The sequence below is a fragment of the Anomaloglossus baeobatrachus genome, chromosome 11 (genome assembly GCF_048569485.1).
Source record: "Anomaloglossus baeobatrachus isolate aAnoBae1 chromosome 11, aAnoBae1.hap1, whole genome shotgun sequence".
Lineage (NCBI taxonomy): Eukaryota > Metazoa > Chordata > Amphibia > Anura > Aromobatidae > Anomaloglossus > Anomaloglossus baeobatrachus.
Window position 1 is genome coordinate 145,154,117 of NC_134363.1, and position 19,335 is coordinate 145,173,451.

The 19,335-nt window shown below is 52.0% G+C and overlaps 1 protein-coding gene across 1 annotated transcript in view; it reads right to left on the minus strand.

Annotated features, from left to right (window-relative positions):
• UTP3 (UTP3 small subunit processome component) overlaps positions 1–19,335 on the minus strand; it is a 98,528-nt gene that overhangs the window by 44,250 nt on the left and 34,943 nt on the right. Inside the window, 2 exon segments of the mRNA XM_075327316.1 lie at positions 12,749–12,895; positions 13,801–13,925. Of these exon segments, the coding sequence (XP_075183431.1) occupies positions 12,749–12,895; positions 13,801–13,925 (272 nt within the window).

Sequence of the window (19,335 nt, forward strand, 5' to 3'; positions counted from 1 at the left end):
CTACCACTGCCGCCATGACCTTGGTGAACACCCGTGGGGTTGTCGCCAGACCGAATGGCAGAGCTACGAACTGAAGATGGTCGTCTCCCATCACGAAACGTAGAAAACATTGGTGCTCTGTAGCAATCGGCACGTGGAGATAAGCATCTTTGATGTCTATTGATGCTAGGAAATATCCTTGAGACATTGAGGCAATGACGGAGCGGAGGGTTTCATCCGGAACCGCCTGGCCTCCACGTGCTTGTTGAGCAGTTTTAGGTCCAGAACGGAACGGAAAGAGCCATCCTTTTTTGGCACCACAACCAGATTGGAGGAAAACCGTGTCTCGTTCCTGAAGAGGAACAGGGATTACCACTCCTTCTGCCTGCAGAAGAGCATCGGCTCGGTGGGGAGGTTCTGAAGAATCGAGTCGGAGGACGAGAACAGAACTCTGTCCTGTGCACGTGGGCACAATGTCCCTCACCCACCGGTCTATGACCTGTGGCAGCTAAATGTCGCCAAAGGCGAGCGAGTCTGCCATCAACCGCGGATGCGGAGAGATGAGAGAGCTGAGAGTCGTGAGGAGACCGCCTTGGTAGCGGTTCCTCCGGCTGCCTTCCTTGGGCGTGATTGAGCCCCCGGAAACTGAGCCCCTCTGAGGCTTTTCAGCTCTTTTGGACGAGGACAATTGGGACCTGCCCGAGCTTGGGAAGGACCGAAACCTCGACTGTCCTTCCAGGACAGCATTAATAGGGTAAGTCGCAATGCAGACATTGCGAGGTTACGGACGCCCCTGCGGCACAAATGTACATATGCTCAAGACCAGCTGTGCAAGAACAGCTGAAAAGCTTAGGGTGCCCATACGGCTGTAAATGCCGGAGCAACCGACACGCCGATAGCCTCATAGACAGATTTCAACCAGAGTCCATCTGTCTGGCATCTTTAAGTGAAGTCCCATCTCCACTGCAACTATAGCTCTAGCCGCAAGCCTGGAGATTGGAGAATCCACCTTTGGACCCTGGGTCCCGCGCTTGACCACGTCAGGGGGAAAAGGATAACGTGTATCCTTAATACGTTTGGAGAAAACGCTTATCTGGTAAGCGTGGTGTTCCTGGACTGCTTCTCTGAAGTCAGCGTGGCCAGAAAAATACTCAATATACGTTTGAGCTACTGAAATGGGACTTCTCCTGCTGTGAAGCTGACTCCTCCGCTGGGGGAGCTGAGGGAGAAAGATCCAACATTCCATTGATGGACGCTATAGGATCATTCCTTATGGCGTCACCCTCCGGTGTATCCGGATTGAGAGCGTTGTCAGGATCAAAGTCCTGATGAGCTACGTCTGCCTCATCATACAGAGAGCCTCCTGGGACCCCCCCCCCCCGGAGCACCGATTTTATTCCCAATGAGGGTGGCCAGGGAGCAATGATCCAGATTGCCCATGGCCTGTCCGGACTGCAAGTCTCTATCCCATTGCAACTCCATGCCTGTCCTTGGACAGGGTTGACAGGTGGTTCCTTTGGCCACGTCTAGTAGAGACCCCGGCTGACCAAGTGCTCCAGGGGAGCATTGCACACAATGGGGTTCAGTGCCGTGGAACAGTATCACATGCAGTAAAAACAGCATCGAAAGCCTGTGTTGCTTATGTGCTGCTGCCGACTAGGCATCTAGGACATAGAGCCAAGAATGGCGACCGTACAATGCAATGTATAGCATACAAGCATAAAGTACAATGAACACTGCAGCACATGCAATACAAGCAGCATAGAAAGCCTGTGCCTTGGCACCCCTGCTTTTCTGCTGCTGTAGACTAGCCATCTAGGGGAATATAGCCCAGAATATCGACCATACAGTGCAATGTATATCATACAAGCATAAGTACAAATGAACACTGCAACCCCTGCAATACAAGCAGCATAGAAAAAACCTGTGCCTCAGCACCCCTGCTTTTCTGCTGCTGTAGTCTAGTCATTCTAGGCGAAAATAGCCCAGACTAGGGACCGTACAGTGCAGTGTATAGCATACAAGCATAAATACACATGAACACTTCAGTACATGCAGTACAAGCAGCATAGAAAGCCTGTGCCTTAGCACCCCTGCTTTCCTGCAGCTGATGTGTCGCCATCTAAGAGGGCATATAGCCAAAAATAGCGACCTATGCAGTGTAAGCATAAAATACAAATGGACAACTGCGGTATTTAGTGGGGTCAGCACTTCAGGTGCCGCTTACCGCCCGCCTATAAGCGGGTGTGTGGTCGCCCTAGTCCTGTGCCTGGTTGCCCAGAGTCCGATCTCCCAGCTCGGACTGCAGGAATGGCTGCCGGCGTCCTTCTCCAGCTCGTGTGAGTAGGGGCGGGCCGTGGGCGTGCCCCCAAGTCAGAGCGGGAAACCGGCGTCCCACAGTGTCCAGTGAGAGGGCTGGAGCATGTAAATAAGGCTCCAGCCCTCGGCGCTGCTGATTGTACAGCGTCTCTCCCCTACCCTGATTGACAGGGTGGGGGCGGGAACGAAGCGGAGCTAGGCCGCAAAAGCCGGGGACTGGATTTATAAGCGCCGCCGCCGTAAAAGCGCGGTCGGCGCTAAGTCCCCGGCGCACTACAAGTCCCAGCCGCGCCGCCGCTCCCGAGCGTCCGGCGCGGTAGTTCCCCATACATAAAGTCACTCAGCTAGGCTGCAGTGACTGTAACCCTTTACTGTCCCCGGCGCACTAGCACACCCAGCAAGTCTGGAGTGTGCTGTGCCTGTGTGTACGGGGACACAGAGTACCTGAATGTTGCAGGGCCATGTCCCTGAACGGTACCCAGCTCCGTATCCAGCAGGTTCAATGGGTCTGTGGATGGAGCCCGGCCTCAGGGCTTTGGGGCCGGTAAGATCCCACTTCCTCAGAGCCCCTCAGGGGGATGTGGAAGGAAAACAGCATGTGGGCTCCAGTCGCCGTACCAGCAATAGGTACCTCAACCTTACAAACCACCAGCGGGGTGAGAAGGGAGCATGCTGGGGGCCCTATATGGGCCCTCTTTTCTTCCATCCGATATAGTCAGCAGCTACTGCTGACTAAACAGTGGAGCTATGCGTGGATGTCTGACCTCCTTCGCACAAAGCAGAAAACTGGTGAGCCAGTGATCCCACTGGGGGTGTATAGCCAGAAGGGGAGGGGCCTTACACTTTTTAGTGTAATGCTTTGTGTGGCCTCCGGAGGCAGTAGCTATACACCCAATCGTCTGGGTCTCCCAATGGAGCGACGAAGAAAGTGCGTCGGCCTGAGCGGGTTTCCGTTGCTGAGGTCTCTTAGGTTTGGACTGGGGTAAGGAGGAGTCCTTTCCCTTGGATTCCTTAATAATCTCATCCAATCGTTCGCCAAACAAGCGGTCGCCAGAAAACGGCAAACCGGTTAAGAACCTCTTGGAGGCAGAGTCTGCCTTCCATTCGCGCAGCCACATGGCCCTGCGGACTGCCACAGAGTTAGCGGATGCCACAGCTGTACGGCTAGCAGAGTCTAGGACTGCGTTCATGGCGTAGGAAGAAAAAGCTGACGCTTGAGAAGTCAAAGACGCAACTTGCGGAGCAGAATTACGTGTGACAGCATTAATCTCAGCCAGACAAGCTGAGATAGCTTGGCGTGCCCACACGGCTGCAAAGGCCGGGGCAAAAGACGTGCCCGTGGCCTCATAGATGGACTTCACCAGGAGCTCTATCTGCCTGTCAGTGGCATCCTTTAGCGATGAGCCATCTGCAACTGATACTATAGATCTAGCCGCCAATCTAGAGACTGGAGGATCCACCTTGGGACATTGAGCCCAACCCTTAACGACTTCAGAGGGGAAGGGGTAACGCGTGTCAGTGAGGCGCTTAGTAAAGCGCTTGTCCGGAACCGCTCTGGGCTTCTGGACAGCGTCTCTGAAGTTAGAGTGATCGAAAAACGCACTCCGTGTACGTTTGGGGAACCGAAACTGGTGTTTCTCCTGCTGAGACGCCGATTCCTCTACAGTAGGAGGCGGGGGAGAAAGATCCAACACCTGGTTGATGGACGAGATAAGATCATTCACTAAGGCGTCCCCTTCAGGTGTATCAAGGTTAAGGGCGACATCAGGGTCAGAGCCCTGAGCTGCGACGTCCGCCTCGTCCTCCAGAGAGTCCTCAAGCTGGGAACCCGAGCAGCGTGAAGAAGTCGGGGAAGATTCCCAGCGAGCCCGCTTAGCCTGTCTAGGACTGTGGTCCGGGCAGGAGTCCTCCACGTGAGACCTAGGGCCCAACCTGGGAGCGCGCTGCGGCGTGGACCGAGAGGGGCCTGGAGGCGACGATCCAACAGGGACCGGGGCCTGTGTAAGGACCGGTCTGGACTGCAAAGCTTCTAGCAGCTTGGCAGACCATTTGTCCATAGACAGAGCCATGGATTGTGAAAGTGACTCAGAGAGTTTCTCAGCAAAAGAGGCGAACTCTGTCCCTGCCGCCTGGACAGGGGAAGCAGGGGGGTCTACATGAGCCGAGGGGGCCCACTAGTGACAGAGGCTCCAGCTGAGCAAGCAAAACAGGGGTCGAGCATTGCTCACAGTGAGGGTAGGTGGAACCCGCAGGTAACATAGCCCCACAAGAGGTACAGGCCGCAAAAAAACCCTGTGCCTTAACAGATTTGCTCCTTGTGGACGACATGCTGTTGTCTCCTAGGAGAATGATCACTGAGGGTATATGGGCAAAAAAAGGGTATACAGCCCGACCGAACAGAAATGAAGGGAATTTTGTTTACTTACCGTAAATTCCTTTTCTTCTAGCTCCTATTGGGAGACCCAGACAATTGGGTGTATAGCTTCTGCCTCCGGAGGCCACACAAAGTATTACACTTTAAAAAGTGTAACCCCTCCCCTCTGCTATACACCCTCCCGTGCATCACGGGCTCATCAGTTTTGGTGCCAAAGCAGGAAGGAGGAAACTTATAAATTGGTCTAAGGTAAATTCAATCCGAAGGATGTTCGGAGAACTGAAACCATGAACCAAAAGAACAATTCAACATGAACAACATGTGTACACAAAAGAACAACAGCCCGAAGGGAACAGGGGCGGGTGCTGGGTCTCCCAATAGGAGCTAGAAGAAAAGGAATTTACGGTAAGTAAACAAAATTCCCTTCTTCTTTGTCGCTCCATTGGGAGACCCAGACAATTGGGATGTCCAAAAGCAATCCCTGGGTGGGTAAAAGAATACCTCGATAAAAAGAGCCGAAAAACGGCCCCCTCTTACAGGTGGGCAACTGCCGCCTGAAGGAGTCGCCTACCTAGGCTGGCATCTGCCGAATCATCGGCATGCACCTGATAGTGTTTCGTGAAAGTGTGCAGACTCGACCAGGTAGCCGCCTGACACACCTGCCGAGCCGTAGCCTGGTGTCGCAATGCCCAGGACACCGACGGCTCTGGAAGAATGGGCCTTCAGCCCTGCAGGAATCGGAAGCCTAAAAGAACGGTAGGCTTCAAGAATCGGTTCCTTGATCCACCGAGCCAAGGTTGACTTGAAAACCTGAAATCCCTTACTCTGGCCCGCGATAAGGACAAGAGCGCATCAGACCGGCGCAGGGGCGCCGTGCGAGAAATGTAGAGCCGGAGTGCTCTAACCAGATCTAATAAATGCAAATCCTTTTCACATTGGTGAACTGGATGCGGACCCAAAGAGGGTAAGACGATATCCTGATTGAGATGAAACGGGGATACCTTAGGGAGAAAGTCCGGGACCGGACGTAGAACCACCCTATCCTGGTGAAACACCAGGAAGGGGGCTTTGCATGACAACGCTGCTAGCTGAGACACTCTTCTGAGTGATGTGACTGCCACTAGGAAGGCCACCCTTTGCGAAAGGCGAGATAGAGAGATCCCGCATCGGCTCGAAAAGTGGCTTCAGAAGAGTCGTCAGCACCCTGTTAAGATCCGAGGGTGTTAACGGACGCTTGTAAGGTGGGACCGGAAGCGCCGATACTTGTCCCTTGAGAGAGCCGAGAGACAAGCCCTTGTCCATTCCGGATTGAAGGAAGGAAAGAAAAGTGGGCAAGGCAAACGGCCAGGGAGTAAAACCCTGATCAGAGCACCAGGATAAGAAGATCCTCCAAGTCCTGTGATAGATCTTGGCGGACGTTGGTTTCCTGGCCTGTCTCATGGTGGCAATGACATCTGGAGATATCTCTGATGACGCTAGGAGCCAGGACTCAATGGCCACACAGTCAGGTTTAGAGCCGCAGAATTCAGAAGGAAATATGGCTCTTGAGGCAGCAAGTCTGGTCGGTCTGGGAGTGTCCACGGTTGACCCACCGTGAGGTGCCACAGATCCGGGTACCACGATCACCTCGGCCAGTCTGGAGCGACGAGGATGGCGCGGCGACAGTCTGACCTGATCTTGCGTAACACTCTGGGCAGTAGTGCCAGAGGAGGAAATACAGAAGGCAGTCGAAACTGCGACCAGTCGTGAACTAGCGCGTCTGCCGCCAGAGCTCTGTGATCCTTGGACCGAGCCATGAATGCCGGGACTTTGTTGTTGTGCCGAGACGCCATTAGATCGACGTCCGGCGTTCCCCAGCGGCAACAGATCTCTAGAACACGTCCGGGTGAAGAGACCATTCCCCTGCGTCCATGCCCTGGCGACTGAGAAAATCTGCTTCCCAGTTTTCTACGCCCGGGATGTGAACTGCGGAGATGGTGGAGTCTGTGGCTTTCGCCCACAGCCGAATCCGCCGAACTGCTCGGAAGGCTTGACGACTGTGTGTGCCGCCCTGGTGGTTGATGTACGCAACCGCCGTGGCGTTGTCCGACTGAATTCGGATCTGCCTGCCCTCCAGCCACCGCTGGAACACCTTTAGGGCTAGATCCACTGCCCTTATCTCCAGAACATTGATCTGAAGGGAGGACTCTGTCGGAGTCCAGGTTCCCTGAGCCGAGTGGTGGAGGAAGACCGCTCCCCACCCTGACAGACTCGCGTCCGTCGTGACCACAGCCCCGGCTGGGGGCCGGAAGGATTTTTCCTTCGCCCAGGAAGTGGAAAGAAGACACCACTGAAGAGAGGTTTTGCTGCAAGGGAAAGAGAGACGGTCTTGTCTAGGGACGTCGACCTCCTGTCCCATTTGCGGTGTCCGATAGAATCGGACGCAGACGAAACTGCGCAAGGGAACTGCCTCCCTTGCTGCCACCATCTTCCTTAGAAAGTGCATGAGGCGCCTCAAGGGGTGACTGGGCCCGAAGGAGAGATTGCACCCCTGTCTGTAGTGAACGCTGACTATGCAGCGGAAGCTTCACTATCGCTGAGAGAGTATGAAACTCCATCCCGAGGCAAGTCAGTGATTGGGTCGGTGTCAGTTTTGACCTTGGAAATTTGATGATTCACCCGAACCCCTGGAGAGTCTCCAGAGCAATGGTCAGGTTGTGTTGACATGCCACCCAGGAGGGTGTCTTGACTAGAAGATCTCTAGGTAAGTGATCACCGAGTGGCCCTGAGAGTGTAGGACCGCCACCACTGCTGCCATGACCTTGGTGAAGACCCGTGGGGCTGTCGCCAGGCCGAATGTCAGTGCCACGAACTGAATTTGTTCGTCCCTGATGGCGAAACGCAGAAAGCGTTGAAGCTCGGGTGCGATCGGCACATGGAGATAAGCATCCTTGATGTCAAATGATGCTAGGAAGTCTCCTTGTGACATCGAGGCTTCAGAGTGTTCACCGCCTGAAAAAGAGCATCGGCTCGCTCGGGGGGCGGAGATGTTTTGAAGAAACGAGTCGGAGGACGAGAGCAGAGCTCTATCCTGTAACCGTGAGACAGAATGTCTCTCACCCATCGGTATTGGACATGTGGCCACCAGGCGTCGCAAAAGCGGGAGAGCCTGCCACCGACCGAGGACGCGGTCTTGGTGAGGCCGAAGTCATGAGGAAGCCGCCTTGTGACTTAGACCGCCATGCAGAAGAGTTCCTCTAGCCCTCCTCTGACCTGTTGGACGTGGAGGAACGGAACTTTGCTGAGGACCGAACTGACCGAAACCTTTGGACTGGGGCAAGGACGAGACCTTTCCCTTGGACTGTCTAGTAACTTCATCCAATTGCTCGCCAAACAAACGGTCGCCAGAAAATGGCAAACCGGTTAAGAACTTCTTGGAAGCAGAGCCTGCCTTCCATTCACGTAGCCACATGGCCCTGCAGACTGCCACCGAATTGGTGGATGCTACCGCTGTACAGCTCGCAGAGTCCAGGAACGGCGTTCATGGCGTAGAACGAAAAAACCTACGCCTGAGAAGTGAAGGACACAACCTGCGGGGCAGAGGTATGTGCAACCGCAATAATCTCAGCCAGAGAAGCTGAGATAGCTTGGAGTGCCCTCACGGCTGCGAAGGCTGGAGCAAAAGACGGGACTATGGCTTCATAGATGGATTTCATCATAAGCTTTATTTGCCTGTCAGGGCATTCGTGAGAGATGGACATCTGCCACTAATACTAAGGATCTAGCCGCCAGCCTAGAGACTGGAGAATCCACCCTGTGACACTGAGCCCAACCCTTAACAACGTCAGGGGGGAAAAGGGTAACGCGTGTCAATAAGGCGCTTAGTAAGCGCTTGTCCGTAAAGTTCTGTGCTTCTGGACGGCCCCTCTGGAGTTAGAGTGATCGAAACACGCACTCCTGATGAAGTCGGGGAAGGTTCCCAGCGGGCCCGCTTAGCCTATCAGAGGCCGCGGTCCGTGACGGAGTTCTCACCGTGGGATCTGGGTGTTACCCCAGGAGCCACTTGTTGTACCGACCCAGAGGGACCCGGGAGCGATGAACTCACAGCTCCCTGGCCCTGTGTTCTCGGTCTGGACTGCAAGGCTTTCAGTATCTTAGCAGACCCTCTGTCCATAGACTGAGTCCTGGAATGTGAAAGCTACTCAGAGATTTGCTGATTCCAACATGCAAACTCTGTCCCTGTCATCTGTGCAGTGGAGACCGGCGGTACCACCTGGCCGAGGGTCCCACCAGTGCCGGAGGCTCCGGCTGAGTGAGTGCCCTCGGGGCCAAGCATTGTACACAATGAGGGTATGTGGAACCTGCCTGTAATATAGCCGCACAAGAGGTACAGGTTGTAAAATAAGCCAGTGCCTTGGCACCCTTACTCTTTAAGAGCAGACAACAGCATGTCGTCCACAGAGTAATCAGTGAGGGTATACAGCCAAAAGCAAATAATGCTGCCGAACAGTGAGATCATATACCATATAAATAAACATATATATATACACTGCGGCACCAAGGGGGGTCAGCACCTGAAAACTGGTGCCCCACAGCGCTCAGTGAGGGGGAAGGAGGATACCAACGTATGCTCCAGCCCTCCCTGCCGACGTCCAGTCGGCCATCCCGTCGTTACCCCTGACTGGCAGGCCCGAGAACGGGAGTATATGGTACTAGGCCGCAAGAGCCGGGGACTAAATTTAAAAACGCGGCCGGCAAACATGGCGCGGTCGGCGCGGTAGTCCCAGTCTCACAAACCACTCAGCAACCGCTGCGGCATTTGTAACACAGATGCTGCATGCACCGTCCCTCAGGGCTTATGATGCAGGGCTCTGTCCCTGATGATGTCCAGTCTCCTGTCCGTCAGAATCCCCCAGGGGCTGCGGATGGAGCCCGGTCCCAGTGCATGGCGACAGGTTAGGATCCCCCTCTCCCAGAGCAGTGGAGCAGATTCTGAGATCCTCCACCGGCAGAATTATAACAATGGCTGCCGGCGTTCCGAGGGGAGGAGAGAGCCGTGGGCGGAACCGCAAAAGTGCGGGAACCTGGTGGCCCATAGTGATCAGTGAGGGGGGTGGAGGACAGCGAAGTGTGCTCCAGCCCTCACTGTCTGCATCATACCGACCGTCCCGCCTTTCTCCCTGACTGGCAGGCTCAGGGGCGGGAGTTTAACACACTAGGCCGCAAAAGCCGGGGACTAAAGTAAAAACCGCGGCCGGCAAACAGGCACGGTCGGCGCGGTAGTCCCAGACAAAAAATCCACACCGCAGTCGCAGCTGCGTCTGAGGCCAAGGTGCTTCATGCACCGTCCCAACGGGGACACAGAGTACCTGTAGATGCAGGGCCATGTCCCTGATGATACTCAGTCTCCTGTCCGGCAGATTCCCCCAGGGGCTGCGGAGGGAGCCCGGTCCCAGTGGCTGGATGACCGGTTAGGATCCCACTTCCCCAGAGCCCCTAAGGGATGGGGAAGGAAAACGACATGTGGCTCCTGCCTGTGTACCCGCAATGGGTACCTCAACCTTAACAACACCGCCGACTCAGTGGGGTGAGAAGGGAGCATGCCGGGGGCCCTGTGAGGGGCCCTCTTTTCTTCCATCCGATATAATCAGCAGCTGCTGCTGACTAAAATGTGGAGCATTGTGTGCATGTGTGCCTCCTTCAACACAAAGCATAAAACTGATGAGCCCGTGATGCACGGGAGGGTGTATAGCAGAGGGGAGGGGTTACACTTTTTAAAGTGTAATACTTTGTGTGGCCTCCGGAGGCAGAAGCTATACACCAAATTGTCTGGGTCTCCCAATGGAGCGACAAAGAAATATATATAAATACGTATCTATTCCGGCACCCTAGGGGGACCAGCACCGGGTGACCGGTGTGGCTTACCGACCGCTAAAAAGCGGAGTGTGTGTGTCCTCCAGATTCCCTGCCTTAGGTCCCCCGGAGCTGCAGAGCTCTTCACTGAGAATCCTCCACCGGCAGAATGCCAAAAAATGGCTGCCGGAGCTCTCAGGGGAGGAGTGGAGCCGTGGGCGGAGCCAGGAAAGTGCGGGAATCTGGGGTCCCCACAGTGATCAGTGAGGGGGGAGGAAACATGCAGGATGGTCCGGCCCTCACATCCGACGTCAGGTCGGCAGTCCCGCCCTTACCCCTGACAGGCAGGCCCGGGGGCGGGATTTTTGCGACTAGGCCGCGATGAAGCCGGGGACTAAATTTGAGACCGTGCCCGACAAGCAGGCACGGTCGGCGCGGAAGTCCGCCGGCCTTCTCAATTCAGCAGCTGCCGCAGCGTCTGGGAAGAAGGTGCGCTCCCTGCACAGTCCCCAATGGGGACACAGAGTACCTTTGAGATGCAGGCCCCGGTCCCTGAGGTTGAATAGACTCCGGTCCGGCAGATTCCCACAGGGTCTGCCGGAGGGAGCACGGTCCCAGTAAATGGATGACCGCTCAGGATCCCACTTCTCCCAGAGCCGCTAAGGGATGGTGAAGGAGACGGCATGAGGCTCCGGCCTTTGTACCCGCAATGGGTACCTCAACCTTAACAACACCGCCGACGTAGTGGGGTGAGAAGGGAACATGTCGGGGGCCCCGTGGGGGCCCACTTTTCTTCCAACCGATATAACTAATGTGAGAATGCATGAGTGGATGTGTGCCTCCTTCCACACAAAGCATAAAACTGAGGAGCCCGTGATGCACGGGAGGGTGTATAGGCAGAGGGGAGGGGTTACACTTTTTAAAGTGTAATACTTTGTGTGGCCTCCGGAGGCAGAAGCTATACACCCAATTGTCTGGGTCTCCCAATGGAGCGACAAAGAAATCATACTTTAATCCAGTGATCAAATCAGCTGTCATGTATGGGGAAAGATGCAGGCTTGCTGTACAAGCCCACATGAAAGACAGGGACATGCCATTTGACGTACATGTACATCAAAAGTTGTTAAGGGGTTACAAAAGCCAGGATTATTAAAAAAAAGGTACCGATTCTTTGATCCAGTTACTTGTTTAGGTTTTAGGGAACAAGTATGCTAATTGGCTGTAGTTCAGATAAAAGGGACTTACAGAGCAAGTGCAAATATTCTATTTCTTCTGGAGGAAAGAGTCTAGGATGCCAGGTGTTGTGAATACATTTTCCAGTTTGGGGCTCCCTCTTGTGGTCAGTGCTGGTGGTGCAGTTGACTTGTGGAATGAGAGCCACACACCTGTGGAGGACTGGCAATCAGGCCTTTCAGATTGGGACTATATAACTGAGTAATTTTCTCCTGTTACTTGTCGGTGCTCAATTGATTTCCTGTGTGTTAAGGACGTTCTGAAACCAGCCCTGATCTCTACTAGAACTCCTCTCAAGATATGTTTGTCTTTGTACCTCTGCTTATTGTTTCCACTTTCTTGTTATTTTTTTCTGTTTTGATACTATTGCTTGATTCCTATTTTGCCTGTGTGGAGATCCTGGTGGAATTGAATCATTCCCTGCTGGGAGTGTCTGTATTTAGCTCCATGATTCTGTAATGTATTGTGTTTTGTCATGCTTGGTATTAAATTCAGTCCCTCATCTATATTAGTGTTTTTTGGATGCCAGTAACAACAGAGTACTGATATAGTAGGGGAGAGGCCGTGTGGTCTCAGGGTTTTTCCATGTCAGGCATGCTGAGATTTATTAGGGTTTTTACGGCTGCAGACAGAACTCCTTCCTATCCTTTCCTATAAAGATAGTTTGGGCCTCATCTTTGCTGAATCTGTTTTCTAACTTTGAATTGTGTTTTCCTATATCACCGTAGTCTTTACATGTGGGGGCTATCTATATCTTTGGGGACTACTCTGAGGCAGATTAGATTCTCTTATATTTCTATCTGTAAGAATATTTAGTCCACCGGCTGTGTCGAGACGACCAGGTCATCGTAGGCTCATCCCACGGCTACTTCTAGTTGTGCGTCAGGATTAAGTCCGTTAAGTTTCGAGCCACTCTGGTTACTTTTTGGGTTTCCGCATTTTTTGATCCTCCTCAGTCCCTGAATCATAACAACCAGGATTGAACACAAGAGCAGTGTGAATTCACATTACCTTTTGCTTAAGATCCTGTAAAAGCTCCATCAGTTCAGGAGATTCCTTCTTCAATAATTTCCTCTTCTCCTTATCGGACATCTTCTCTAAATCTTTTACGATCTTCTGCTCTGTGGGTGTCTCTTCACTAGGCTTTTCTGCAAATTCCTATGAAAAAACAAAGTAAAGGCCCCGTTACACGCAAAGACCTATCTAACGATATATCGCCGGGGTCAGGGATTCAGTGACGCACATCTGGCCTCGTTAGCGACGTCGTTGCGTGTGACACCAACGAGCGACCGTTAACTATGGAAAGTACTTACCAAATCGTCCATCAATGACACATCGTTCATTTTAAAAAAATCGTTGATTGCTGAGGACACAAGTTGTTCGTCGTTCCCGTGACAGCACACATCGCTACGTGTGACACCTCGGGAACGACGAACTACAGCTTACCTGCGGCCGCAGGCAATGAGGAAGGAAGGAGGTGGGCGGGATGTTACGGCCGCTCATCTCCGCCCCTCCGCTTCTATTGGGCAGCCGCTTAGTGACGCCGCACAAACCACCCCCTTAGAAAGGAGGCGGTTCGCCCGCTACAGCGACGTCGCTAGGCAAGTAAGTCTGTGTGACGGCTCCTAACGATATTGTGTGCCACGGGCAGCGATTTGCCCATGACGCACAAACGACGGGGGGGCGGGTACGCTCGCAGTCGATATCGCTGGGTGTAAAGCCCCCTTAAAGGTTGCGTTACTCCGTTTTGCAAGGAATGACAGACGTATACACATTGAGAGCGTTTCTGATGCTGACATATATCACTTAACTGGATGTCTCTGTATAAAAAAGTGCAATAGAATGCTCTATTCCATCCAGTTGAAAGAAAGACATACTCAATGCACCAGCCCGACAAGTCAAAAGAACATTTTTTTGGGGATTTGTCGGAGGAACGTTACACTGAATAATTTGGCATTTGCACCTGAAGCTTATCTTGCACATACAAACAAATGGACATAGCAAATGCATCGTGATTAAATCACACTACAAAAAAAAAAAACAAAACAATGATATAACCTTACCTGAATGAAATCCAACCCGTAGTCTTCATCATCAAGGCTCTTTGCTAAGCGCCTTTGAATATTCTGCGCTTCCTCCTCTTCATCTTCAGCCTCGGCTTCCAGCTCCTCTTTAGTTTTTTTCACTTCTAATAAAAAAAAGGAATGGTATATTAGATATATACTTTTAAATTTTGCATTTTCATATTCAAGACAGATTTTTTTTTTATTTTTTTTTTAAAGCACATCCCCAAATTTGCACAAAGCTTCCATGCAAAGAATGCAAAAACGGATTTTTGTGTACTCACCGTAAAATTGTTTTCTCTTAGCTATCATTGGGAGACACAGGACCATGGGTGTTATGCTGCCTATCCATAGGAGGACACCAAGTAGATGCAAAAAAGAGAATTTTGTTTACTTACCGTAAATTCTTTTTCTTATAGTTCCGTATTGGGAGACCCAGACATTGGGTGTATAGCTTCTGCCTCCGGAGGACACACAAAGTACTACACTCAAAAGTGTAGCTCCTCCCTCTGAGCTTATACACCCCCTGGAGAACCAGATCTAGCCAGTTTAGTGCAAAAACTGAAGGAGAATAGCCACCCACAAGTAAAAACAGAGCAAGAACCGGAACAACCGGAGACTCTGTCCACGACAACAGCCGGTGATAACACGCGGAACAAGAAACTGCCAACAGGGAGGGTGCTGGGTCTCCCAATACGGAACTATAAGAAAAAGAATTTACGGTAAGTAAACAAAATTCTCTTTTTCTTCATCGTTCCTTATGGGAGACCCAGACAATGGGACGTCTCAAAGCAGTCCATGGGTGGGAAGAAACAGAAAAACTAAGAAGTAGGCGGAGCCTAACTTCACAAATGGGAGACAGCCGCCTGAAGATTGCGTCTGCCCAAGCTCGCATCTGCCGAAGCATGAGCATGCACTTGGTAGTGCTTTGAAAAGGTATGCAGGCTAGTCCAAGTGGCAGCCTGACAGACTTGTTGAGCCGTAGCCTGGTGCCTGAAAGCCCAAGAGGCACCGACAGCTCTGATCGAGTGTGCCTTGATCCCCGGCGGGGTAGGCACCTGAGAACACTGGTAGGCATCGGAAATGGCCGACCTAATCCAACGGGCTAAGGTCGGCTTAGAAGCAGAGAGGCCCTTACGCCGACCTGTGGTTAGCACAAAAAGAGAGGTGCACCGCCTAAGAGCAGCGGTGCGAGACACATAGATCCGGAGAGCACGCACCAGATCCAGAGTATGCAACGCTTTTTCAAAGCGATGAACAGGAGCCGGACAAAAGGAAGGTAGGGTAATGTCCTGGTTAAGGTGGAAAGGAGAAACCACCTTAGGAAGGAAGTCCGGAGTCGGACGGAGAACCACCTTGTCTTGATGAAAAACCAAAAAAGGTGACTTCGAAAAGAGCGCAGCCAAATCAGAGACTCTCCTGAGGGAAGTTATGGCCACTAGAAGAAGGGAATTTTGTTACTTACCGTAAATTCCTTTTCTTCTAGCTCTTATTGGGAGACCCAGACGATTGGGTGTATAGCACTGCCTCCGGAGGCCACACAAAGCAATTACACTAAAAAGTGTAAGGCCCCTCCCCTTCTGGCTATACACCCCCAGTGGGATCACTGGCTCACCAGTTTTAGTGCAAAAGCAAGAAGGAGGAAAGCCAATAACTGGTTTAAACAAATTCACTCCGAGTAACATCGGAGAACTGAAAACCGTTCAACATGAACAACATGTGTACCCGCAAACAAACCAAAAATCCCGAAGGACAACAGGGCGGGTGCTGGGTCTCCCAATAAGAGCTAGAAGAAAAGGAATTTACGGTAAGTAACAAAATTCCCTTCTTCTTCGGCGCTCTATTGGGAGACCCAGACGATTGGGACGTCCAAAAGCTGTCCCTGGGTGGGTAAAGAAATACCTCATGTTAGAGCTGCAAGACAGCCCTCCCCTACGGGGAGGCAACTGCCGCCTGCAGGACTCTTCTACCTAGGCTGGCGTCCGCCGAAGCATAGGTATGCACCTGATAATGTTTGGTGAAAGTGTGCAGACTCGACCAGGTAGCTGCCTGGCACACCTGTTGAGCCGTAGCCTGGTGTCGCAATGCCCAGGACGCACCCACGGCTCTGGTAGAATGGGCCTTCAGCCCTGATGGAACCGGAAGCCCAGCAGAACGGTAGGCTTCAAGAATTGGTTCTTTGATCCATCGAGCCAGGGTGGCCTTAGAAGCCTGCGACCCTTTGCGCTTACCAGCGACAAGGACAAAGAGTGCATCCGAACGGCGCAGGGGCGCCGTGCGGGAAATGTAGATTCTGAGTGCTCTCACCAGATCTAACAAATGTAAATCCTTCTCATACCGATGAACTGCATGACGACAAAACGAAGGCAAAGAGATATCCTGATTAAGATGAAAAGAGGATACCACCTTCGGGAGAAACTCCTGAATGGGGCGCAGCACTACCTTGTCCTGGTGGAAGACCAGGAAGGGAGCCTTGGAAGACAGTGCTGCTAGCTCAGACACTCTCCGAAGAGATGTGATCGCTACCAGAAAAGCCACTTTCTGTGATAGTCTAGAAAGTGAAAAACCCTCAGAGGCTCGAAGGGCGGCTTCTGGAGGGCAACTGGACCAATTAAAGAAAGAAAAAGAGGTATACCAAACAAGGGATCACCACATTATCAAACAATTAAGAGTAAATTTTATTGTACAAAAAGCCACATGTCCGCACCGGAGGTGTGGCACACACAAAAGGTAATAAAAACACTTAAAAGCCCATGGCATAAACCAATCACATTGGGAAACAATATATATAGTATATAATGTATATAACAAATAACTATATAGATACAATATGCGTAACCTCTCCTTAGTGCAACAGACATATATTATAGATAATATCTACACATTGCATAGCTACAACAATAATCCTAAATATTGGATCAGTTGGATATACCGCAGATAATAATACAACAATTTACCACACTATATGCAGTTTGAAGAGGCCTAGGCCTCCAAATATCCAGAAGAAAAAGATGCTAAATGAACATCAGGCTGCGATATTGACTCTTAGTGTGACTGGCTAAAGAATATTATTTAGCCAGTATCTATAATATATGTCTGTTGCACTAAGGAGAGGTTACGCATATTGTATCTATATAGTTATTTGTTATATACATTATATACTATATATATTGTTTCCCAATGTGATTGGTTTATGCCATGGGCTTTTAAGTGTTTTTATTACCTTTTGTGTGTGCCACACCTCCGGTGCGGACATGTGGCTTTTTGTACAATAAAATTTACTCTTAATTGTTTGATAATGTGGTGATCCCTTGTTTGGTATACCTCTTTTTCTTTCTTTAATTGGTCCAGTATTCTGTATACCTGGAGATCCCACGGGTAGTGCCCTTCCTCTCCTTGTGTTTCTGGAGGGCAACTAGTACCCTGTTCAGATCCCATGGATCTAACGGCCGCTTGTACGGGGGAACGATATGGCAAACCCCCTGTAGGAACGTGCGCACCTTAGAAAGTCGTGCTAGACGCTTCTGAAAAAAGACGGATAGCGCCGAGACTTGTCCTTTAAGGGAGCCGAGCGACAAACCTTTTTCTAACCCAGATTGCAGGAAAGAAAGAAAGGTAGGCAATGCAAATGGCCAGGGAGACACTCCCTGAGCAGAGCACCAGGATAAGAATATCCTCCACGTTCTGTGGTAGATCTTAGCAGACGTGGGTTTCCTAGCCTGTCTCATGGTGGCAACGACCCCTTGGGGTAAGCCTGAAGACGCTAGGATCCAGGACTCAATGGCCACACAGTCAGGTTCAGGGCCGCAGAATTCCGATGGAAAAAAGGCCCTTGGGACAGTAAGTCTGGTCGGTCTGGTAGTGCCCACGGTTGGCCGACCGTGAGATGCCACAGATCCGGATACCACGCCCTCCTCGGCCAGTCTGGAGCGACGAGTATGACGCGGCTGCAGTCGGATCTGATCTTGCGTAGCACTCTGGGCAAGAGTGCCAGAGGTGGAAACACATAAGGGAGCCGGAACTGCGACCAATCTTGCACTAGGGCGTCTGCTGCTAGAGCTCTTTGATCGCAAGACCGTGCCATGAAGGTTGGGACCTTGTTGTTGTGCCGGGACGCCATTAGGTCGACGTCCGGCCTTCCCCATCGGCGACAGATTTCCTGAAACACGTCCGGGTGAAGGGACCATTCCCCTGCGTCCATGCCCTGGCGACTGAGGAAGTCTGCTTCCCAGTTTTCTACGCCGGGGATGTGAACCGCGGATATGGTGGAGGCCGTGGCTTCCACCCACATCATAATCCGCCGGACTTCCTGGAAGGCTTGCCGACTGCGTGTCCCCCCTTGGTGATTGATGTATGCCACCGCTGTGGAGTTGTCCGATTGAATTCGGATCTGCTTCCCTTCCAGCCACTGTTGGAAGGCTAGTAGGGCAAGATACACTGCTCTGATTTCCAGAACATTGATCTGAAGGGTGGACTCCTGCTGAGTCCACGTACCCTGAGCCCTGTGGTGGAGAAAAACTGCTCCCCACCCTGACAGACTCGCGTCTGTCGTGACCACCGCCCAGGACGGTGGTAGGAAGGATCTTCCCCGTGATAATGAGGTGGAAAGGAGCCACCACTGCAGAGAGTCCTTGGCCGTCTGGGAAAGGGAGACTTTCCTGTCCAGGGATGTTGACTTCCCGTCCCATTGGCGGAGAATGTCCCATTGAAGTGGACGCAGATGAAACTGCGCAAACGGAACCGCCTCTATTGCCGCCACCCTCTTCCCGAGGAAGTGCATGAGGCGTCTTAAGGAGTGCGACTGACTTTGAAGGAGAGCCTGCACCCCAGTCTGTAGAGACCGCTGCTTGTCCAGCGGAAGCTTCACTATCGCTGAGAGAGTATGAAACTCCATGCCAAGATACGTTAGTGATTGGGTCGGTGACAGATTTGACTTTGGGAAGTTGATGATCCACCCGAACGCCTGGAGAGTCTCCAGTGCAACATTCAGGCTGAGTTGGCATGCCTCTTGAGAGGGTGCCTTGACCAGTAGATCGTCCAAGTAAGGGATCACAGAGTGTCCGTGAGAGTGCAAGACTGCTACCACTGCCGCCATGATCTTGGTGAACACCCGAGGGGCTGTCGCCAGACCAAATGGCAGAGCTACGAACTGAAGATGGTCGTCTCCTATCACGAAGCGTAGAAAGCGTTGGTGCTCTGTAGCAATCGGCACGTGGAGATAAGCATCTTTGATGTCTATTGATGCTAGGAAATCTCCTTGAGACATTGAGGCAATGACTGAGCGGAGGGATTCCATCCGGAACCGCCTGGCGTTCACATGCTTGTTGAGCAGTTTTAGGTCCAGAACAGGACGGAAGGAGCCGTCCTTTTTTGGAACGACAAAGAGATTGGAGTAAAATCCTCGCCCCCGTTCCTGAGGGGGGACAGGGATCACGACTCCTTCTGCTCTTAGAGAGTCCACCGCCTGCAGCAGGGCATCTGCTCGGTTGGGGTGTGGGGAGGTTCTGAAGAACCGAAGTGGAGGCCGAGAACTGA